Source organism: Manis pentadactyla, chromosome X (genome assembly GCF_030020395.1).
Source record: "Manis pentadactyla isolate mManPen7 chromosome X, mManPen7.hap1, whole genome shotgun sequence".
NCBI classification, from domain to species: domain Eukaryota; kingdom Metazoa; phylum Chordata; class Mammalia; order Pholidota; family Manidae; genus Manis; species Manis pentadactyla.
Window position 1 is genome coordinate 102,530,560 of NC_080038.1, and position 24,931 is coordinate 102,555,490.

At 45.9% G+C, this 24,931-nt stretch overlaps 1 protein-coding gene across 3 annotated transcripts in view; it reads left to right on the forward strand.

The window, feature by feature from the left end:
- Positions 1-22,464, forward strand: part of CLDN2 (claudin 2) — a 35,561-nt gene extending 13,097 nt beyond the window's left edge. The window contains exons 1-2 of one of the 3 annotated variants that reach the window (XM_036924984.2): positions 17,967-18,306; positions 19,645-22,464. In XM_036924984.2, coding sequence (XP_036780879.1) covers positions 19,824-20,516 — 693 coding nt within the window. In that variant the 5' untranslated portion in view covers positions 17,967-18,306; positions 19,645-19,823 and the 3' untranslated portion in view covers positions 20,517-22,464. Of the gene's footprint in view, positions 1-17,966; positions 18,307-19,106; positions 19,232-19,644 lie in introns of those variants that run through there. The other 2 variants (XM_036924985.2, XM_036924986.2) reach the window with 2 other exon arrangements.
- The last annotated feature ends 2,467 nt before the right edge of the window (positions 22,465-24,931 follow it).

Below are 24,931 nucleotides of genomic sequence, written 5' to 3' on the forward strand. Positions count from 1 at the left end.
TGGTCCATTTGGCAATTGCTCCAGGTACCTCCTTCGGGGTCCATGTGCTGCTGTGGAGTTAGGCGGATGGCAGTAGGGGCCGATGGAAGTGGGTGGCAGGTGCCACAATCCAGGGCATCACCAGTGTTCTGGGACTGGGCCTGATGACTTAACCTCTCATTTCTCCATTTCCCCATCTGTGAAATGGGATCATAACAGTCCCCACCTCACAGGACTGTAGAGAAGATTTAGTGAAAGAGTGTATAGATTGTTCTGCCTGACACATATTTAGCACTCAATGTGTGTTAGCTGTTACCGTTACTATAATTATTCCCTTTTCCCCCCCATCACCATGGTATTCAGAGCAGCATAGACTTTGAAAGCAGGCCTGGGTGTTGGAATCCCTCCTTAGTAGTTCACCATCCAGGTGCTGTTGAGTAAGTTAACCAATCTGTCTGAGCCTCAATTTTCTGGGGGTGAAACAATACTACCCCTTTCACAGGGCTGGAGTGAGGATGAAATGAAATACTGTACATAAATTGGTATTAGTTCTTTTTCTGCCACATACTTTCAGATGTTTTCTGCACACTTGGCCAGATTCAGCTTCCTAAAACAGTCTCCATCCTGCTCACACACTGCATTGGCAACCCATGACTGACAGAAGTCAGGCCTTCACAGTTCCCCTATGTCTTCAGCCTCACCTCCAGCTCCACCCAGCTCTCCCTCTCACTTCCAGCAGGCTTGTTACTACATGGGCCCTGTACATGATCATCTCCAATCCCTGGCTAGGTCTAACATGCCTTCTCTCTCTTCCACGACTCAAATCCTGCCTTTCCCTCCCAGGTCCCCTTTGAAGCCACACTTACTCCAGGAAGCCTCCAAGCCATGCTAATATCTGCCTACTTCCAGAGACTTTTCACCTGAGCTCCTTTTTCAGATATGAAGCAAGCTTCTCTGTTAAGGTGATCGGGAAGGGCTGCCGTTCTGTCATCTCTCCTCCCTCCCATCAGCACCTGACAAGAGACTGAGTACTCAGGTGAATGGAATGCTATATGACACAGGATAGTTAGCTTGAGAAGATGAGTATATTCAATCTAGCAGAACCTTGGGGCTCTAGGGTAGGTGGAAAATAGTCAGGGCAGGTGCATGGGCCAAGATGGGATTCTCTGTTAGTATTTTGGCCTTGCAAGAAGACAGAGCTTCAAAAATCCCAGGATTGGGGAGCTTTAGAGGGTGACTATTGGCTTGACTGGGACAGCTCAGGAGCAAGGCAGGTCACGGGTAGGTAGGGGCCCAGCAAAGGTCCTTGTTGAAGGAATCTGCAAGTTCTCTCATCCTTCTTATTGCCAGCTGCCTCCTTTGACAGGATCACATGATTTAAGTTTCATCTCCACTCTCCCTTTTCCTTCCCCTTCCGTCCTTGGCTTAGGCCTGCAGCCCTAAAAGTGTGATCCAAAGGCCCCTGGGGGCATCTAACACTCGTTCAGGGGGCTCAGTCAAAACTGCTTTCATGATAATATTAAGACATTATTTGCCATTTTCCCTGTGTTGACATTTGCACTGACAGAGCAAAAGCAGCAGTGGGTAAAAGTGCTGGTGCCTTAGCCTGGATGGAGACAGTGGTGCCAAACTATGCTCATGTTATTCCTCATCATCAATTTCTGATAGAAGAAATGCCAGTTTCACTTAAGAATGTCTTGATGAAACAGTAAAGATTATTAATATTTATTAAATTTCAACCCTCTGACTACATGTCTTTTTAACAGTCTGACAAAATAAGAAGGTATGTATAAAACACTTCTACTGAGGAGTATGAAAGTATGATGGTTGTCATGCAGCAAAGCACTTGTGCAATTGAATTGCAAGCTGAGGTAGCCAGTTTTTCATGGAATACTTTCTTTTTACTTGAAAGAACAATTGACAGACAAATTCAATGGTTATTCAAATGTGGGTATTTGGCCAGCATTCTGTTGAAAATGAATAAAGTGATCCTGTCACCTGAATAACTGATAGTATTTGTTGTCAATGATAAAATGTAAGCTGTCAAGTACAAAACAGGGTTTTGGAAAACCTGTATCTGCCACTGTAGCTTGAGAATTTCTCAATACCCTAAAGTCATTTCTGGTAATATTAATAGTGATATTAATGAATGCAGGTTTTTGTATTGTATAATCATGAAATGAGTCAACAATTGGAAGATCTATGTAACTGTATGGGCCAATATTTTCCAAATGACTAATGCATAATGTTACAAAATCAAGCACTGATAATAGATCTATTCAAAGTGCAAGATACACCAATGGATTTTAATGTAACAGAGTACAAAAGGTTCACTGATAGGGTTTCACATTCAACATTGCAAGTAAACATCAAGAAACTACCACTTGTTAAGTTTACTTGTAGTATCAAAGAAGAATACCCACAATATATTAGTTTTCTATTGCTGCCATAACAAATTACCACACACTTAACAACTTAATACAAACACCCATTTATTATTTCACAGTTCCGCAGGTCAGAAGTCCAAGTGGGTTCACCTGAGTTCTCTGCTTAGGGTCTCACAAGGGTGAAGTCAACTTGTGGGCTGGGCTGGCTCTTATCTGGAAGCTCTGAGGGAAAAAATTCACTTCCAAGCTCACTCAGAATGTTAGAAAACTCCATTTCCTTCAGGGTGTAGGTCTGAGGTCCCTGTTGCTTTGCTGGCTGTCATCCAAAGGCCACTCTCTGCTCCTTGAGGCTCCTTACATTCCTCCTCATGTGGCCCCTTCCACTTTCAAAACACCAATGGCTCATCAAGTACTTCCCACACTTCAAATATCTCTGACTTCCCTTTCTGCCACTAGCCAGAAAAAGCACTCTGCTTTGAAAGGACTCAGCTGATTAGGTTAGGCCCACCTGGATAATTTCTCTCTGCGAAAAACTAACAGAATCACACGAGTGATAAACATCAGAAACATCCACTCTCAAAGGGGAGGGAATTGATACACAGGGGGTCGTTCTTAGAAATCTGCCTAAAAATCTATTAATAACCCCCCTCTCTAACTACATATCTTTGTCAGGCTGGGTTTTCTTCACATGTTTTGACTAAAATAACATATTGTAACAGATTGAATGTAAGAGCAGATATGAGAATCCAGCTGCCTTTTTATTCAGGCAGATAAAGAGATTTGCAAATATGTAATACAATACTATTTTTCTTGCTAAATTTTTTGTTTCGGAAAATAGTTGTGTTTCATAATTATATGTTGCTTATTATAACATGCAGTGGATTTATCATTGTGGTTGTAAATTAAAAAGTAAATAGTTTCAAAATTTATCAGTTTTGATTTCTAGCATGCTAAATATCAACAGACATAGCCCATAAAAATGCAAGCCTTCTGAAGCCTTCAATAATTTTTTAACCAACACCTTTTATTTATTTATTTTTAAATATATATACTAGTCACTTTAATATTCTGTGTGACAAAATGTGGAAGGACACATAAAATTCATTCTTTTGTAGAGTACCATGAATTTTGACAGATGCAATAGAGTTATGACAGTTCCAGCACCCAAAATAATTCCTTGTGCCACATCATTGTAGCCAAACCCTTCCCCCACCCCCACCTCTGGCACGCCCTAATCTGTTCTCCATCCCCACACTTTTGTCATTTCAAAAATGTCATATAAGTGGAATGAAACAGTTACCAGCCTTTTGTGTCTGGCTTATTTCACTCAGCATAATACTTTTGAACTTCATCCATGTCGTTGCCTGTATCAGTAGTGCATTCCTTTTTATTACGGAGTAGTGTTCCGTGGTACAGATATGCCAGCATGTGTTTATCCATTCACTAGTTGAAGGACATTGGGTTGTTTCCTTAGGAATTTTTTTTATTTATTAAGGTATCATTGATATACATTCTTATGAAGGTTTCATGTGAAAAATAATGTGGTTACTACATTCACCCATATTATCAAGTTGCCCCCATACTCCATTGCAGTCACTGTCCATCAGTGTAGTAAGATGCCACAGAGTCACTACTTGTCTTCTCTGTGCTACACTGTCTTCCCTGCCATTCCACACACACCATGTGTGCCAATCATAATGCTCCTCCATCTCCTTCTCCCTCCCTCCCCACCCAGCCTCCCCCACCCCTCCCCTTTGGTAACCACTAGTCCTGTCTGGAGTTTGCGAGTCTGCTGCTGTTTTGTTCCTTCAGTTTTGCTTCGTTGTTATACTCCCCTAAGTAATTTTGTAAAGTGTAAAGTGGTCTTAAGACCACAACTTTGAGAGACGGTGGTAATAGAGGTATAATTTTTATGTGGGACAGCAATAGATGGATGAAAGAGCCATATGCTGGAGGTCAGATTGAGGGGATTTTCAAATCAGATGAGGTCAGGTGTGGAGGATCAGAGAAAGAGAAAAGAGTGAAATTAAGTCTGACTCTGAGGTTTCTGACTTAAATAACTGGCTTCTCAAATGGAGAAGACTGAAGGAGGATTGGTTTTAGTTCAAAGGGAATCAAGGATACAGCCTTGCACACACTGAGTATGAGATGCTTTTAAGCTATCAAAATGCAGCTTCAGAGGAGAAGTCTGCGCTGAAAATGGCAATTTGGAAGGTATCAGATTATACTGGATAATTGAAACCTTGAGGAATAAATGAGACTTCCAAAAGTGGGAATGAAGAGTGAGAAGGGAAGACCTAGGTGTGGCTCCTGAGAAACACCTATGTTTAAGGATGGAGCAGAGGAGGAGAAGTCAATGAAGAAGAGAGATAGGAGGAACAACAGGAGAGAGTTGCATCACAGAGGCCAAGAGAAGAAAACATTTAAGGAAGGGCAAAGTTATTGGGAGCGCTGAATGTTGCATGGAGGCCAATGGAGTTAAGAACTTAAAAGCATTCCCTGGATTTGGTGACATGGGGGTCATCGGTAACCTTAATGAGAACTTGGTTTTGTGGAATGGAGGGGATGGACTGTCTCTAATCCTCTCTCTGCCCTAACTCCTTCTCCCGTAGCCCTATCATTCCTGCCCCTTGGCCCCAGAATCTCTCTTAGCTCTCCCTAGACTCCTCTTTTCATAACACCATCTCTCCCTCAAGACCTAGCTTTATACAGACATCCCTTAGATTTTCTTCTTCAGAGACACCCTCCTACCTCTTCTCCTGCTTTCTTCCCTAACCTATCTCTTCCCAGACCCTCACTTGCCTCCCTTATTCTCTCACTGTTCACTCCTCTCCTTAACCAGATTCTGCTTTTCTCAGACTGTTATTCTTTCTTCTCTTCTCTCAGACCCCCTCTTCATTCTCACACCTATCTAGGCACTCTGGATCTCAGCAGGGGTCTTAGCAGATTACTAAGGAGCCTCCCAGGCTCCCCACTGAGGAGGCCTAGTGGTTGGCATGTTTCCACCAGGATCTGACAGGGCCGACCTGTAGGAAATGCAGTGTTAGAACCTAGTCTCTGAGTGACTGCCAATCTGGTAACCACATCCTGCCAACACAATGCCCTCATCCGCCCTGGCACCTGCCCTTAAGATTCTGCTTTTTCTATCCTCAATTGCACAGTCACTGTGAGCTGATAAGGTGCCCCTCTACTACAAATTCTATCTTGCATTCAACCAGCATTTCTACTTATCAAAATGCTTTCATATTTATTAGACCAGCCTTGGAAAGTCAGCTGGGTGAAGCCTGGAGAAAGAAGATGTGAAGACTTGCCCTGGATCACCCAGCTAGTTAGAAGATTAGTGCGCTATCCCTCCCACCCCTTTAGTTTTGCTTACTTTCATGGCTGCCCTTTTAGCCTGTCCCAGACTGCCAACGGGTAGCACTCTGGAGAGACCCTTGCTCGGGAGCACTGCGGGGGGTGGGTGTCAGTACCCCATTTGCACCTGCCAGACATTATGGGCCACCTTGGGAAGAAGGATTATTTCTGATTTGCTTCACTGAATTCACACTAGGAAACATATCTGACAGTTTGTTTTGATATTATACTTGACTCTTGAACAACATGCACCAACCCCCAGGCAGTCGAAAACTGGTGTGTAACTTTTAAATTTTTTAATTAATTAATTTATTTATTGAGAGGGTATCTCTCATATTTATTGATCAAATGGTTGTTAACAACCATAAAATTCTGTATAGGGGACTCAATGCACAATCATTAATCAACCCCAAGCCTAATTCTCAACAGTCTCCATGGTGTGTAACTTTTGACTCCCCAGAACTTAATTACTAATAGCCTATTGTTGACTGGAAGCCTTACTGATAACATAAACAGTCTATTAACACATATTCTGTATGTTATATGGACTATATACTGCATCTTAAAGTAGGCTAGAGAAAGGAAAATGCTCAAATCGTTGCAAATCTCCAAAAATTTTTCCAGTATATTTTTGCAGTTCAAACCCATGTTGTTCAAGGGCCAGCTGTACTTCAAAAGTGGAGTAGAGCATAATGGTTAAGAGCCAGCCTCTAGGGTTGGCCAGGCTCGGTGCCCAAGCCAGTAGCTCAGTGAGACAATGTGTATGAAAACCCTCAGCACAGTGCCTGACACCTAAAAAGTGTTCAGTGAATAGGCCTTATCATTTTTACATAGGAATTGGTGAGAGGGAGTCCGTGCGGTACACAGGAAAGTTTATGACATCTACCCAGATTACAGGTCTAACTATTACTGCTCAACTTAGAATGCTGGGTAATTCAGTCATTTCATCTTAGTGGGCCTAGGCTTTCTCATCTAGCTAGAAATGCCAGTAGCTGCCCTACATTCATGTGTTTTATTACCCTTTAAAGCATTCATACTCTTTGACCTAGCAATTCTATTCCTAGGAATTTGTTAGTATTATGTGAAAAGATAAGTTTATAATAGTGAAAAAATGACTAAGAGTTAATGTTTAAGTAAATTATATTTCTAAATGATAGAATGTAATGCAGCCATAAGAGAATGATGCAGATCTGTTTTATAATTGATGCAAAGATAGGGCCATGTCAATGGGCCATGTCAATGTCATATCACTACATTATTTAGAAATGAGAGGTTATAGAATTGTAACGTATAATGTGACATGATTTTGTAAAACAAATTTCATTTGTGTCTTCTGTAGTACATCAAAGTGTTAATGATGATTAACATTATACCTCTTGCTGTTGGTACGATGAGGACCTCTATTTCCTTCTTCATACTTTATTTTACAAATTCTTTGTGAGAGCATCTAGTATGTTTCTAATCAGAAAAAAAATACAGGAAAACTTTTTTCACCCCATATGGAGAGGAAACCCAATTGCTGACTCCACTCTACAGAACTTTTAAGAGACTCAAATGACATAGAGTATGGTATTGTGTGCAGTACAGAGGCGAGGTCTGCGTCTATCAGGGCAGCCTCATTCCCACCTTGTAGAGACTTGCTCTTTGAACCCGCCAGAGTCTGAACCTACAGTACACGTTTGCTCTTGCACCTTGAGGTCAATCTTAGGTCTGGGGGCCTCCTGGAGAATAAAACTGGGTGGAGTCTGTGGGCCTATAGGCCATGCAGAGCTGCTTGGGCACTAGCTCTCAGAGGCTGTTTATAAGGCTTACTTCCCGCTGGGCCTCAGGCTGGCTAGCCAGGGACACCTAATGGGCATAACAGAGCCCCCTCTTCTCCCCCCGTCAAAGCTGGAATGTTCCAAATTCCTCCTTGGACCAAACCCCTTTTCCCCAAGGCCTCTCCTGGGCTCACAGAGGTCACCACACAAAAGCCCAGCTGGAGTTTTTGACAGGAAAAACACAAAATTTACCAAACTTTTTTTAAGTACCTCAATCTTCCACAGCCTCCAGGGGTTTAATTCTGATTTGTAATAAGTCTCCAATCCAAGTCTGAGATTTACAGATGGATTTTGCAAAGCTGTGATTAACAATTAGAAATCCTTTATCACCTCAGCCTGGGGCCCCTTGCACCTTGCTCCCCTCCTTCAGGATCCCTTCTTTCCTCTCCAGGGCCACACGTCTCCAAGGCTCTACAAAAGAACTGCTTCGTAAGTGTCTCAATTCTGATTTATTTTATCCCTTTTTAAATTCACTTGTGAGTTCTTGTTTCCTGGTTGCTATCAGTTTGGCCCATGCTGCACCCAGGCTGGGCCACCGTGGGCTTCTGAGGGAACAGCATGGGAGGAAAAATTCGAGTGGTACTTGGGTTGGTATTTGTTTCCTCGAGGCTACCACAAAGTTTCCAGTCTTTGAAAGTACAGGGTCAGAGGAAGCACTCTCCAAGTCACATAATAATTTCTGAGTGGAGCTTTTGAGGGCAAAAGGACTGAGATTAAAGGATGGGAGGAAAGGAGCTGCAGTTTACCCTTCAGCCTAATGTGGGGTGTGGAGGAGGACTGGAAGGGGGCTCCCTCACAGCCAGCTCTACGGCCTTCCTCAGCATGAAGCCTCTGGGAGTCAGCAGAAGGTGGTTTTCTGAGGAAAGTCCTAAAGTCTGCGCTGAAAGCCTTTAAATAACTCTCTCCCACTGATCTGCAAGTCTGCCATTCGAAATTCCTTCTTTGAAGTAAACCCTGCTATTGGGGATAACATGGAAGGAAGGACCTTGAGGGCATTATACTAAGTGAAATAAGTCAAGCAGATAAGCCCAAATACTGTATGATCCTATTTATATGTGGAATCTAAAAAAAACAGCTCGTAGATACAGAGAAGAGATTAGTGGTTGCCCCAGGCATGGCAGGAGTGGGAGGTGGATGGTGAGTAAAATGGGTGAATGGGATCAAAAGGTACAAACTTCCAGTTATAAGATAAATAAATCCTGGGTATATAATGTACAGCATGGTGACTATAGTTAACAACACTGTATTGCATATTTGAAAGTTGCTAAGAGAGCAGATCTTAAAATTCTCATCACAAGAAAATAGAAAAAGTATTGTAACTATATATGATGATGGATGTTGTAACTCTGGGAGAAAATCCCAGAGCAAAATACCTTTGAAACCAAAATCAGTCAAAGGGACAAATAAAGTCAGCAAAACCCATTTATTGCTTACAAGCAGTCGTCTACTTCTGCTCTCCTGTGTCACTCACAACGTGACTGCAGAAAAAGGGGCCCCATCCAACCTTCCAGGTTCAGATATGCCGTGGCTCACCCTTTTAATTACCTATTGATATAGAGATGGACTACTTCTCTCTACACCTTGGAAACACCTATTGATATGGAGATACACTAAGGCCAGGTGAGAGATTCTGGAAATACTGCAATTTTACCCACAACCCACCTCTCCAGAAATCTTACCTCACAATCTACACGTTTTCTGTCTTCCACAGTGGCCCCTGTGTGAGGAAACTGGAGCACTGTAACCAGACTAATAACATACAATAGCAACAGCAATAACATCATGATAATCCTCAAGCCACAGGGTTCAGCTGGGTTCAAAGTCTTATGCAGATTAAGTCCATAGCTTGCCCATTCCACAGGTGGAATGAACAGGTAGGGAATTCAGATCAATCATCACATGGCAGCTGCAGCCAGGGGGCACATCCAGGCCACAGGGACTATAGAAAAAAATAACCTTAAGGGGATAAGATACATGTTTTAATGACACCAGCATAGGCAAATCTTGTCCATCAGGTAGGATGCATGCAACAGAGTGGTCCTGTGATAGGACAGTGGCAGGAATGAGTTCTCATCCTGGTCTAGTATACCAGACTTTCACCCCCTTCTCTCCCTGTGGAAGTTACAGATGGGTCAATATATGGGGCTATGGGAGGTACATGCACTGGCCATAAAGATAAAACAGAACTTCCCCATAAGATGCTCTTACCTCCCAGATGTTTTGGGTACACTACTATGATCTTGGGAGCCACTCTGCTGTTACTCCAGAAATACACAGGAGGCCAGCTTCTAGGCTTTTTCCTCAAGGAGCCAGAAGGGCCAGCCATTGCTGGTCCATGTGTCAAAATGCCCAGGGCCACTTCCATTCAACAGTGTCTCCAGGGTGTAATACAGTAGGGGTTGGCAGCAGGATGTTGCTCTGCTGGCCATATCCTGGCTTTAATAACTCCTCTTTGGTTTGCACATGCATTTGTATAGGAGAGGCAGCAACATGTGTTAGCATTATCCACAGGGCCCAAGGCTCCTTTTCGCAGCTTCCCATTCAAGCACCATAGCACTGTCCATAAACGAAGTGACCAGCCCTGTAGACTGTTGGTGTCCGACTTCAGGCTGTATTTCAACAAACCATTCTAGCTCTCTATCATGCCTGCCTCAGTAGAGTTATATAGTACATGAAACTTCCACTTTATTCCTAATTGCTGCACCCATTCTTGTAACACATGTCCAGTAAAGTGGGTGCTTTGATCATTCTAAATCACCTGTGGCTGGCCAGGGGCTGCAAAGAGACACTCTAGGCCCCTTTTGGTGGTTTGCTGATCAGCATGATGTGCAGGAAAAGCAACCAACAGGCCAGTAGCTCTGTCTACACAAGTTATGGCATAGTGATGTCCTTTTGATATGGGCAGAGGCCCAATATAGTCTAACTGCCACCTGATAAGTCTGACAAGAGGCCCATAGGTCTTGCCACAACTCTTGCCCCCAGAGGGGTCGGTGACCAACCATCCAGTTGGCATGGTACCATGTCGGTAGCCACAGGGTCAAGCCCCGAGAGATGGCCCAGTTTTCAGTGCAAAAATTATAGGGTAGGGCTCCTGGCTGATCATGAGCCATAATGCCGGCAACTCAGTCCACTGGCTGCTCTCCCCCTCTCTGTCATCTGTTCATATTGTCTTGGTCTTAGGATGGAAAGCCACAGCCCTCCACTTTGGGGGCTGCCCACAACTGGAGCCATCTGTATACCAAGCATCTTTGGGTATAGGGGCTTTTCCATCCTGATAAGGACTCTCAGCTACCAGTGGCTCCAAAGCAAGTTCTTCCTACTTTCCACTGGTATAGATCACTGGCCCCATTAAGCACTGGAGTTCTCCACTTAAGGGGCTACTAGAGAGGGCACTACCCTGCTGTAAATATGAACCCCATTTGGCCAGTGTAAGCATCTGTGCCACGCCACTCCATGGTCTTTGGGTCCAGTCTTACACCCACCCCGCGATGAGATAGGTGGTTATTACCTTGGTTGGAGCTGTTCCGGTGATGGGCTCCATAGCCAGCAAGGTGTGGTACACAGCAGCCAGTTGCTTCTCTATCAAGATGTACTGGACTGCTGCTCCTTTTCAGAGCTGTGATCAGAATCCAAAAGGTTGGCATGTCTGTTCAAGCCACTGCCAAGGACCTGATCCGTAACCATCTTTAGTTACCTGAACATCTAGCTCATAGGGCCTTGATGGGTCCATTACACTCGAGGTCTGTAGGGCCTTGGCTGCTCACTAGGCATCAGTAAAAGCAGCTGCACATGTTTCATCCCAGTCCCACCTGATGCTCTTTCATACCAACCAGTATAAGGGCTTCCGAATTGGTGCCACTTATGGGATAAACACTCTCCAGTAGCCCAGAAGACCCAAAAACTCTTGTAATACTGCCACAGTGGTAGGGGTAGGGAAACCCTGGACCTTGTCTATGACTGTTTCTGGGATAACTTTAGTTTTACCCAACCAGACAACCCCCAAGAACTTTATGGACAAGAGTTCTCGAGACCTTCATGGGGCCCTTTGCACCTCTCCTTTTGATTGTAGCCCATACTTCCTTCCATGCTCTTATTGTTTCAACCTCCCCCAGATCTGCTAAAGTACAAGTAGCCTCACTTATGGGTTGCCCTAGGTGGGAGCAAGAATAGTTACTAGGGATCCAAAGAGAGATGGGGGAGCTGTATGGTGCACCAGATTTCTCATTCCTATGGTGAACAACTCCTCATCTGAGCCCTTAGGGTCTATATTATAGTTGATATTTTTCATGCCCAGCTCCTATAACACCTGCTGGAGCTCTGCATACATTTTCCAGATAGTGGGTAAGTATGGTAAATCACCCTGATTAGGCCAAACTGCCCTGATGGCTGCTGTTAGCCAATCCAGAAGTGCCTGATTCTCTGAGGTGTGACAGGCACTTTGCAACCACTGCCAGAGGGAAGGGTGAGTCATTGGGGAAGCCAATCTACCCATTTCAGAATCCACCATAACAATGTTTTCCACCCCCATATTCCAGAGACGGAAAAGCCAAGTCGGCAGAGGTTCCAACGGCTTCTGCCGAAACCAGATGCTCATGTCCACCAGCTCATCCTGTGTATAGGGGGCAGAGCACGGAGTGCGCCACAACTTGGGGAGTGGGCAGCAACTCCCCCTGAGGATTCCTTGGTTGTTGTGCTTTTACTTTCTTAATTAAAACTGGGCAGGCCCTTAATAGAGGAGAGGCTGGTGTGTCGGGTGGTGGCCTTTGCAACAGATTGGCCCTCAGCCACATGCCCTCATCCTCTCCCGAGATCTCCTTTACCGTCTCCAGGGCTGAAAGCACTGCTCTTTCCTCCCCCTCTACCACAGCCTCTTGTAACACAGATTCTCCTGATGTCTCCTCCCTGGCTGCTGCTAATGTATCTTCCAGGAGCACGACTGTCTTCTCAATAAATATCTTTCTTAAGGGTATCCCATAGGGCATCCCCCAGCTCCTCCAAGTGATGCTGAAGCGTGTCTCTCTCCTGCCAAAGTCTCACTCTCTCTCCTCCCTTGAGAACCCTTTCCACTGTCTTGAGGAGAAGGCATCCCACAATCCTAGCTGCCACATGGCCACTCAGGGCCTGTAAGCAGTTCTATCTCACGGAGGGCTAATTCCACAGCTTCCAGTGTGCCCACCCTTCCCAAATTCTCTAGGAGGTGCTTTACCCTAGACCAATTCCCCACTAGGGGCTCCCCAGTTGGAAGCCCCACAGATAGGGGTCTCCTGAGTGAAGCCAAACCCACTACTGCTGCATCCAGTGGGGCCTCCCCACCATCCACAGGGGGGGTTCTGGGCATCTCTCCACCATCTCTAGAGGCAGCCTGCCCATGGGTCGCACCCATGTAGACAGATTTTGGGTTCAGAAGTCCTGCCAACTACTGCCAGATGTAACTCCGGGGGAAAATCCCAGGGCAAAATACCTTTGAAACCGAAATCAGTCAAAGGGAGAAGTAAAGCAGGAGAAACTCATTTATTGCCTTCAAGCAGTCATCCACTTCTGCTCTCCCATGTCTCTCACAACTCAGCTGCAGAAAAAGGGGCCCCATCCAACCTCTCTAGTCCAGATATACCCTGGCTTGCCCTTGTAATTACCTATTGATATGGTGATAGACTACTTCTCTCTACACCTTGGAAACACCTATTGATATAGAGATGCACTAAGGCCAGGCAAGAGATTCTGGAAATACTGCGATTTTACCCACAGATGTTAAGTAAACTTATTGTGCGGATCATTTTGTTACATATACATATATCAAATCATTGCACGGTATGCCTGAAATAAATGCAACATCACATGTCAATTAAATCTCAATAAAAAAAGAAGTTCGCCCTTTGGACTGAGGCATTATTCTCTTCAAGTGTCCTCTTTGACAGTGGAGTTGGAACCAAAACATTACCCCCACTTAGAGCTTCAGAGGTTGTAGGTGATGTCTGTTCTCTCAAGTCTGCCTTTCTATGTTCTGTAGCATTCTAAAGTTTGATAATCAGGACAAAAATAAACTTCATTTTAAAGCAATTAGAAAATCTCTCAATCTAGCTGTACTTCCTTAGCTGTCATCAATCAACTGATGCAGAAGGAAAGGTGAACTGCTCCAAAGACAAATTTCCAGAAGTGGGCCTTCAAAGGAATGGCTTTGCCACTTACTAGAAGCCCTCAGCAGCTGGGGGTGAGGTGCAGAGAGGAGACCAAGTGTCTCATATTCCAATGAGGGGCTGTGGGATCAAGGGATGGAGAAAGAGAGGACTGTGGTGGCCTCCATCACCCCCCAGATGCCACATCATGTCCTTCCTTGAGTCTAAGAACCCCACGTGTCTTATCCCACTCAATCTTATAAGGGTGCTCTCAAAGAAGGGGTACCATGCACAAGGCTCTTGGGGCAAGAAATGGGGACTAGCAGAACAAGTATCTAGGCAAGAAGGGGTTAATTCAAGATCTGCTGTCAGTCTTGACCCTTCTAATCCTCTCATGAAATTCCAATCCTTCCCCTAAGGAAAATTAGGTAAGCATCCTAAATGAAGCCTTCTTGCCCAGCCCTTGGGCCATGAAGTGTATTGGCATCAAGACCAGAAGGCAAATTCAGCTTAGGGTTCTCTGATTTCTCCAAAGCAGCAAGAGTTTGACTTATAGGAGGACCCCTCAAAGAACAAAGTTTCTTTTAAAGCTGTTCTTAACAGCTGTTCAGTCTTCTCTATTTGTCAAAGTGGCTTTCTATCCCCGTTACCTTATTGAAGACTCAAAACTTTGGCAGTGAACAAACTAGGACCTGGAGAAGTTAGGGAACTTCCTCAACAGGTTCCAGGCAGATCTGAGGCCAAAAGCCAATCTTTTGATTCTCAGGCCAGAACTTTTTCTCTAGACCCTCTACTGCTCATCACACAAACAAAAGCAGAATCTAGCCTAGCCACCACCCAGCTGCTTGCTATTTTGCCCACCCCTGCCTTTCTGACCCTGGTTGAAAGCTGACCCTGTTAGGCCATTTCTTCCAATTGATTAAAAGCTGCAATAACTTGTTCTTCCTCCTGCTCAGCTATGCCAAGTCAGACTCTCTAGAGATTCCAAGCCTCAGTGATGGCACTTTTTTGGTGCTGCTATCCCTCTGCTGCAAGCCACTTTCCTACTTCTGAGTCAGGACTGACTCTGAGAAGATTTCCTCTTGGGAACACTGTTGACTCCCTTGGGAAACTCAAGCTGAGCTCTTCTGCCACCGTCCCGGGAAGGCTGAAGCAGGAGCTGCTCCTCTGGGAGGCAGGGAGTCTTCTCCCTGAAAACCTCAAGGTAGCTGAGTGACACTCACTGAAAGCTCAGATATGGATAGGAAGTACAGAGGAAGAATATTTGACCCAGCTCAGGTGAGAAGAGGGTCTAAGGAAGGTTTCAAGGAGAGGATGAGTCCTTAAGGATGACTAGTAATCACAGAAAAAAATGTTGGATGGTTGAATAGCATGCTTAAGGGCTTGGAGACAGACAGAAAGTTATATTCAGAGAAGTACACATGTGCAGGTGTGGCTGGGTCCTTTGTGCACACACACAGAAGTGCAAAGCAGAGTCAGTCCTGACTCAGGAGGAGTAAGTAGTGAAGTGGTTTGCAGCAGGTGGACGGCAGAATCAATGATGTTGGAGGGTACTGGTGAGAGAAAGGTTGCGAAGAAAAGCAGGAGTCCGACAATGGAGGGCTTTCCTGGTTTCCGAGGCCAGAGAGGTTGCACTTCATCCTGAAAGCAGTGACGAGGTCCTGAAGTTTTTTAAGCTGGCAAAACAGTGGGGTGGCACTTAACGATTTGGTTTCGTTTTTAGAAAGGTCCTTGACTACTGGGTGGATAATTGATTGCAGGGGCAGGGCAGAAGTGGAGTTAAAGTGACCAATTTGAGGTGCCTATGAAGTTTCCAAATGGAAAAGAGATTATATTTGCATGGTTTGAACCAAAGTTTAGGTAGTTGAGATGGAAGGAAGTGGATGCATTCAGGATATATTTTGAAGGTAGATCTGATCAGACTTCATACTTGATCATATGTCAAGAAGAGTTGAGAATCAAGGATGGCTGGCTTGGGTTGTTGGATGAGCGATGATCCCACTGAGGTAGGGAACACCGTGTAAGGAATAGTTTGGGAGTGGAAAGAGAAGAGAGTAGGTGATTTCAGCTTTACAAATGATGAGTTTGAAGTGCCATTAAAACATTCAGATGGGGATCATTCTAAATGTAGTTGAATATACAACTCGAGTTCAGGAGAGGGATCTTTGCCAAGATACGGATTCAGGAATCATTGTCATAGAGATGGGGTGGATGAGATCACTCATGGAGAATGTGAAGAATAAGAAGTCTAGAAGTTAGATGAAACCCTGGGGGAAATAGTCAGATTTTTCAAGCAGACAGAAGAAGAACTTATAAGGGAGACCTAGAAGAATCATTTTGAGGGGCAGGGAAAAGTAGGAGTGGTATTACAGAAAATAAGGGCGAAGAGAGTTTTCTGAGGGAGAGGGACAAGTTGAGACAACACGGATATGACCACTGGATTTTGGGACAAGGAAGTTATTGGTAACCTTGGTGAGAACACTCTCAGTGAAGGGCCTAATGGCAGAAACCAGTCTGCAGAGAGTTGATCAGTGGGTGGGAAGGGAAGAAGAAAAGGCACCAATATTAAATGGCTTGTTTAACAATCTTGGCTGCACAGATTCAGAGACTCCAAGAAGGGACTAGTGGTTACCAAAGGGGAGGAGTATGGGAGAGTGGGCGGGGAGGGAGGGAGAAGGGGACTGAGAGGTATTATGTTTAGTACACATGGTGTGGGAGGGGAAACAGTGTAGCACAGAGAAGGCACTTAGTGAATCTGTGGCATCTTACTACAGTGACGGACAGTGATGGCATTGGGGTATGGGTGGAGACTTGATAATATGGGTAAATGTAGTAACCACATTGTTTTTTCATGTGAAACCTTCGTAAGAGTGTATATCAATCATACCTTAATAAAAAATTTAAAAAAAATAAATAAAAAGTGAAAAAAAAAGAATCTTGGCTGCAAAGAGGATAGAGAGATAGCTACACAGGGAGAAGGTAGGGTAGGAATCTCATAAAGAGTGGTATGTATTTGAAGTAGTCCCCAGCAGATGCTCACCAGGGAGAAATAGAAGGACTCCTAAGCAGCCCTGAAGGTCCCACTGAGATGTAGTCATGATCAGGATAGGTAGAACTGGGTCCAGTTTAGCAATAAGAAAACCAGCACCTGGAAAGGACTTGCGCAGTGTCAGTGCTGCTAAGTGACAGAGCTGAGATTCAAACTAGCTTTCCCTCCCCACCTCCCACCAAATGTTTATTGCTCCCGCTCCACACTGCTTTGCATCAATATTGGCATTGTTATATCCATCACCGATGAATACTGTTGACTGTCAACCATGTGCCCAATGCTGCAGAGGCCCAACAGAAATTGAATATATGGTTTTCTTCCTTAAATTGTTTAGAATTTTGTTGAAGAGACAAAATACTCAACAAATGTACATACATATAAAATGGTGCAACTCTGTCTGTTTCTCTGTCTCTCACTCTTATTCTGTCTTTCTGTGTTTGTCTCTCTTTCTGTCTTTTTTTTTTCTTTCCCTTTCTGTGTCTCTCTCTTCATTTCCTTCCTTCTTCTTGTGATTCCCTCTCTCAATCTACTTTCTCAACATTGAGTATCTCCAGTCCCTTCACTGGAGCATCGTTGACTCTTTTAGAAAGTCCGTATCTCATGGTCCCTCAAACCTCTTTACCACTTTTATGCACTCATTAAGAAGACAGTTTTGAACACCTGCTCTGGGTAATGCAGTGTGCAAGGTACCTGAGATACAAAGATGAATAAGACACAGCCCTTGCCCTGAAGCAGCTCACACACTAACTAGTGGGAAAGGATGAGCATTTAAACAGGCTATTGCAATATAGCCCAGTACGTCTTACCTGTACTTTAGTTTCCTCATCTATACAGCAGGGATTCTTAGTTCCTACTGCAAACCATTGTTGTGATGATTGAGTTAATATGTATAAAATGCTTATAGTGGTCACACAGGAAACACTATGTATGTGTCGCTATTATTATTATTATTACTATAATGGAGATACTGTAGGAACATAAAGAAGGGGCAGTCAGTGCAGGCTAGTGTAACAGTTATCTGAGTTGAGCCCTAAAGGATTAGAAGACACTAAACAGAGAAAAGAATGCCGGTATCTTGCATAAAAGGAAGAGTTTGCACTCAGGTTTGGAAACAAAAGACAACAGGACATGGTTGAGGAACTAAAAATAATGTAGCTCAGCAAGAGCACAGAGTATGAGGAAGGGAACAGCAAGAGATGAAGGTTGACAGGTCATAGAGTACAAACAAGTTTGGACTTTATCCTCTAGCCGATGGGGAGCCACAGGAATGTTTTATGTAGAGCAGAGACTTGATCAGATTAATGTGTTGAAAGATCACCTTAGCAACAACATGGGAAATGAATTGGAGGAGGCAAGAATGGGAATGAGACCAGTTAGGAAGTTGTCGCTCTAGTCCAAGGATAGAGAGAGGATACTGAAGCCCTGAACTGGGAAAGTAGCTATAGCGATGAAGAGATGGGTGCCATGGATCTGAGTATATTCAAGAGGTAGAGTGGGTCAGACAGTGACCATAGAAGGCGAGGGATCAGTGTGAGAGAGCTGGCAAGAATCACTCCCAGGATTTTGGTCTGGTGCAAGGGGAAGATTAGAGGCATCATTCGGTGAGTACAGGGAACCCAGTGGAGAGGTGTTTAGGGGGTCGCTGGGGAGGGGTGTGATGGGGCCGGGGATGCCATGTCAAACTTGAGGTGCCAGTGAGATTTCCAAATGGACATTTTAAATAGGTGATTACTCTGGCAGTCTTGAAGTGCAGGAGGCAGGTTTATGCTGGAAATTCAGATTTGGGAGTGCCAGTGGGTGGGTTGGATATTAAGTCATGGGGGTGAATACATTTGCTCAGAAACAGAACATTGAGAAAAGGATGGACTTCTGAGGAATACTCACACTTTAAGAAATGACAGGGGAAAGAGAAATCTTGAAGGCTAAAAGATGGAATAGCCAGATTGTGGTGGGTTGAAAAACTAGTGGCTTGGAGGGTCTTGTAGACGATGGGGAGAAGAATGTGCTCTTGACCCTTAATATCATGAACCTTGGCAAAAAGGGGGCATGTGTAGCGGGGTTCCTTGGACAGTGCAAAATCCCGGGCAGCTCTGCGAGTCTGAAGGATTGGCTTGGATGCCTGCCTCTCACAAAGCTCTCTATTCTAGGGCAGCTTCCCTTTCCTCTGCCCATTGCAGTTACCCTAGCAGATAGCCTAGGGAATTTCAGGGCTCCCTTCAGACCCCGGAACAAACTTTGTGCCAGAGTCTTCCCTGAGAGGCCTAGGGCTGGTGGGGGCATCTATTACAATTGCAGACAGGAAATACCTGGGTGTGTTATACATGAAAAGGCCTTAGGCTAGCCTGCAGAGGGGAATGTGGGCAGGGCTGGGTGGACCTGAACTCTCAGAGTCTAGACAGGAAACTGTTGCCCTCGCCAACCTGCCCCAGAGTAGATTTTCACCACAGGCAGGATGATGCAGGGCTAGACCACCGCTCTCTGGGCCCTTGGATATTCAAGTAGGCTTCCAGGAACCTGGAGTCCAAGGTATGTCCTCGGACCTGTTCGTCCTGATCCAGTTTTCTGGAGTTTGGCCTCGGTCTGTAATTGAGGGGCCCTGTGGTACTGTTGCCAGGCAATATGTTAAACAGCAGGCCTTGGCGACAGAACCCTGCCAGCTAATAGCCTGACCTGCAGTTAACACAACCACTACGACTGCCACTGCCATCACTACCTTCTCGGAAAGTATCCACCTGTGTGGCCCACGGCTTTGTCTGGCTGCCAATCTAAGGCATGTACCTACGCAGGAGGCGATGACATTTTGGCTCCACTTTCAAAGGTTTTTTTTTCTTTCTCATGTGTTATTTCTAAAGATAACAAAGGTCAAAAGGCATCCAGCATTTTCTGGTTTCTCATAAGCTTCTGGTCAATATTTAATCTGGTTTATGGATTTTTTTTAGGTCTTCTAGATGCCTTCTTGAGCCTGCTTGTGGCCACCCACAGACACTTGTAAGGAGGAGAGAAGCCAGTCTGGCAGAGACCTTCTGAAATGAGGGATTAGAGGCTGGGATCCAAGGAGGAAGACCTGCCGGAAGACAAGGGAGCAGTCCCTGAAGACACTTCTACTGAGAGGTCTGCCATGGCCTCTCTTGGCCTCCAGCTTGTAGGCTACATCCTGGGCCTTCTGGGGCTATTGGGCACCCTGGTTGCCATGCTGCTTCCCAGCTGGCGAACAAGTTCTTATGTCGGTACCAGCATTGTGACAGCAGTCGGCTTCTCCAAAGGCCTCTGGATGGAGTGTGCCACGCACAGCACAGGCATTACCCAGTGTGACATCTACAGCACCCTTCTAGGCCTGCCTGCTGACATCCAGGCTGCCCAGGCCATGATGGTGACATCTAGTGCCATCTCCTCGTTGGCCTGCATTATCTCTGTGGTGGGCATGAGATGCACAGTCTTCTGCCAGGACTCCCGAGCCAAAGACAGATTGGCAGTAGTGGGCGGAGTGTTCTTCATCCTTGGGGGCCTCCTGGGTTTCATCCCTGTTGCCTGGAATCTTCATGGGATCCTGCGGGACTTCTACTCCCCACTGGTGCCTGACAGCATGAAATTTGAGATTGGAGAGGCTCTTTACTTGGGCATTATTTCCTCCCTGTTCTCCCTTGTGGCTGGAATCATCCTCTGCTTTTCCTGCCCACCCCAGGGAAATCGCTCCAACTACTACGATGCCTACCAGGCCCAGCCTCTTGCTACCAGGAGCTCTCCAAGGCCTGGCCAACCACCCAAAGTGAAGAGTGAGTTTAACTCCTATAGCCTGACAGGGTATGTGTGAAGAAGCAGGGGCCAGAGCTTGGGGGTGGCAGGGTCTGTGAGAACCAGTGGACAGCCGCCCAGGGCCACAGGTGAGGGACATTGCCACTGGATCGTATCAGAAGGTGCTGCTGAGGATAGACTGACATTGGCCACTGGATCAAGCAAAGGCAGAAATGGGAGCCGGTGTGACAGCATGCAGGTTGAATTGTCAAGATGTTTGCCAAGCCAGCCTTTCTGTTTCCTTCACCTTGACACCCCCCACCCACACTTCCTACCCTGAGTCCCCGACCCTCAATTCCAAACCCCAACTCCCTAGAGTCTCTAGGCCTAGTGGGAAATCAGCCAGTCCCAGAGGTTCTCCTCTGCCCTTTGGTTTACTTGGAAATCCATCCAAAGCCCTACTAATCACATCCCATGGACTGACACTCTCTGTGATGAAAGACCTTCCCTCTGGCTGAGGTTGGCTCTTAGCTCATTGCTAGGGTATGGGAGGAGAAGGTGGAATGGTGGCTTTCATGAGCCTGACTCTAGCCAACTTCACAAGACTCCCTCCAAAAAAACTGATTGGCCAGTAATGGGCCCTGAAACCTCTATCCCACTCTTGTTGTGACTCCACAGTGTCCAGACTGGTTTGTGCACGGACTGAAATAAAGCCATCCCATGGGACTGAGGGAACAAAGAGCAACTGAGTACAGGATGAGAGGGTGGGAAGGCACCACAGACCAAAAAAGACCAGAAACACTGCCCAGGGCATTTCCCAGAATCTCTTCTTACTTGTGAGTTGGGGATCTAGCCCCCCGCTAGAGGAAAGTACGAAGCCGGTAAAGTAGAAAGCTCCAGGCAGCAGCAGACTGATTCCACGGAGGAACTGCCTCAGAGGCTGCAGCCCTAGCTTTCACTGCAGCTCGTGCCTCCCTCCGACCTGGCCTCCTACAAAACAAGGCTAAGGGCACTACAAAATGGTTTCCTTAGGAAGGCAAAACTAGTTTTTCTAGAGATGACCTTAGCTGGGGGATGACCACGTGGGAGCTGTGGGGTACTGAGGAAGATGCCACTCCATGATGCTGTCCGAGAAACAATAAGAAGTTTTGTATTTAAGAAGCAGGGTGGGCATATGGTGGCTCCAGTGGGTGCTTCTGCTGGGCCAGAGAGAGGCAGCTACCCAGAGAGTCTCTAGGCCTAGTGGGAAATCAGCCTAAAGGCGGAAATCGGGCCCCTGGGGTCTACCCACAGAGCATTACAGAGCCTCTGAAAGACCACAGCACCAGGTGGGTCCCCTGTGACCCTTCATACTCCCCCCACTCTGTTTTCACTAGACATTCCAGAGTTGCTAGGTGGCATCCAAGGGCTCCAGCATGGACTGATCGTACCCACAGTGCTGTGTCCCTGATCTGAGTGACAGCTGAACTGCTGCCTGGAATTCCAGTTGAGGTAGGGGGAGTAGAGAATGGTTCTCAGGCAGAGAGTTCCAACTCCAAGGTCTGAAAAATGCTCCATTTTCCCTGGGAGTGTGGGTGGGGGTCATAAACAAACCAGAGCCATTTTTCCCACACACCAGTCTAAGCATGACCAGCTCGGACAAACTCCAGTGTACCTCCCCAAACCTCAGAGCCAGCAAAAGGGGCCCGTTCATGATCTCTAACCTGCCTTCCGTAGTTCCTCCTTCTTGCCTGTTTCAGCTGTTCTCCTGAGCTGGAGGGCCCTCTCCCCTGAGCCGAGCCTCCCTCATGCTGGGAGAGCTTGTTCAGCACCACCCCCTCAGTGAGCCTCCTCTGACCACTCCATCCCTTTCCTATCCCTCCCACCTCCAACCCTCAATGTGTTCATTTCTTCTTTAATGCTTATCATTCACAATTTTTGATGGATAGTTATATTTTCATGTGTGTGTATCTGATTTCACAAGTACATTGTAAACTCTTGGAGGTCAGAGACCCTTAGACCTCTCTGTATCCCCCAGACTACCTGTAAGAGTACTGGGCACACAGTAGGTGATCAATAAACACATGTTGATTAACTTTATTATGCTTTACTTAATTCAAAGAGGCCCAGATAGGGCAGAAGGTATGGAGAAAATTGGGTTAAGGAGAGGGTAGTATGGAAACCGGTCTTTCTCCTCACTGGGTGGATAGAAAATTCTAGGCTTTGCTGGAGACATTAAGAAATCAAGGCACCCCTCCCACCCTAGGGAAACTTTAACCCTTTTCATCTTGCCAAGGGCTCCTGCCTTTTCACAACATTGTTTTATTTAAGTTTACTAAATAGCTACTTGTTTATTCCTTTCCTTCTCTGAACCAGCACTGTGAGGAAGGTGAAATAGATCTGATAATCTCTGTTTGGCAGATGGGAAAACTAAGGCTCACATGAGTAAAGATATTTCCCTAGGGCCACACTGTTGGTGTTAGTGCCCCAGTCTCCTGATCCCCAAAATACGACTTGGCTGGTCTAATGACATTTGAGCCACTAGGAAGAAGCTGCCAGAGGTTCCTGGGCTGCCTGAGGAAAACAACTTATGATTAACAAGGTAACCCTGGGAACACACAGCCTCTTCCGGTCTCCTGTGAAGGGGATCTGAGAGAGAAGTACACATTCACTTAGTGTATCACTTGGAACCACCCTGCTGCTATGCTGGCCAGCCTGGGCCCAGTTAAGCTGTCCCATCAGGGGGAATGACAAGCTTATATTTGAATAAGACACAACATCTCAGTTCCAAGTCCCCAAACTCTGGAGGTGGGGAGTTTGGGAGGCCAAGGATTTGGTCCTGTTTTAACCTCACAGGGAATTAAGAGAGCCTAATTCATAAAGATGTTAACCGTGGTAACACTGACTATAATGGGGCCCTACAAGATTCCATGTTCCCAGTCCTTGTTGGACCTAGTGGGCCTCAGCACACACAGGAACCTGTTATAACAGACACTACTTGCACTCCTGAAGTAGGCCTTCTTTGTCAAAGAGGAGGCCAGGACCCCAGGATCCAAGCCCATTTAGAGAGAGCAGGGGCAGACAAGAAAAAGGGTGGACAGAAAGGACTCTGTGAACAGAAGTTGAATAAGATGTCAAGCCTCTGGTCTGGCACCAGGAACCCTAGAGCTCTTGACTGGGGGCCACTGGAGGTTGGAAGTTGGGGTTGCTTCGCTGACTGCTGTGTTGAACAGGCAGCCATCTGGTATGGGCTCTGATGACCCACTGCCAGGCAGCCACTTTCAGACCTGGGATTTCATTGCATCTTCCAAATACCCCCAACAAAGTAAGTCTTTTACAGGAGACAAAATGGAGGCCAAGACAGGTGAGTAAATTCTCTAAAGTCACAAAGTGTCAGAGTCTGAATATAAACTTGGAAACTATTCCCACAGCAACGTGGGTGTGGGATTCTGTCTCAGAAGATGTAAGAGTGCCTGTAGTTCTTCCGATTCCTGCAGCCCTCCTGTCCCTGTCTGCTGCTGCAATATAAAGACCTGTGAGGGAAATAGGGAACAGTGCTTCCCTTGATCTTGGATGCGGCAGGCTTGCCTGCCTTTTAATCTGAAAAGATTCTATGGAAGGAGTTAGTTCATCCTCAACTAGAAATTTAGGACAAACCTGACAAAGAGCAACTGTTCCCTTTGGTTGAGCAAGAAAAGTCTTGCTCTAAATAGTTTCCTAGAAATCTCCCTGAGTCTGGGTCCAAGTTGAACAGCTTTCTGCTCGCCCCATTACCATCCATCATAAAGTAATTTAGATTAGCCACTGGCCAAAGGGATAGTGAAGGCCATTGTGTTTATGTCCCAGCCTCATGGCTCTTACCCTTACACAAGGAGAAATGGTTCTGCCCTCACTCACTCCTCTGATGATAGTGTGACTCATGTTTCTCCTACCCCCTTGGAGCCCTAGTGACCTAGTGTTATGTGATCACTAACTGGGGAGAGGGAGGCTGAAACTGGCTTCATGGTGGAAAGGCAAGCTCCAGCTTTCTGAGAGACCCTCATCCAGCCAGTCAAACAGTCATTCAACCACCAATCTAGCCAGATATCTGGCCCACCGTAACTGCACTCTTACTCGCTGCCTGCTAATGTTCCAGGGCAACAAGGGTGAACAAGTGAAGTCTGTGCCTCTAGGAGTGTGCAGCTGATCCAGGGCAGATTAGATATGCACAGCTAAGTGTGGTACAAGGCATACAATGATCTGTCCTGTGAGAGATTCAGGGAGAGTGCCGTAAGATAGGGGTGTCGGGGGCTAGTTTAAAAAGGTACATAGGGAGTAGTGCCCCAAGCCACAGGAAATGAAGGTCTGGCATGACTTGAGTTTCTATGGGTAGGATGATCAAAAGAAATTGTTTCCTCCAGCTGAAGGACCATGGCAAAGAGAAATAGTGGGGAAAGCAGCGTTCTGGAGGAATCAGGGACGCACTTGGAGTTTGCCCCACAGGATCCCTTTGTGGCTTTAATGGAGGGAGTGGCC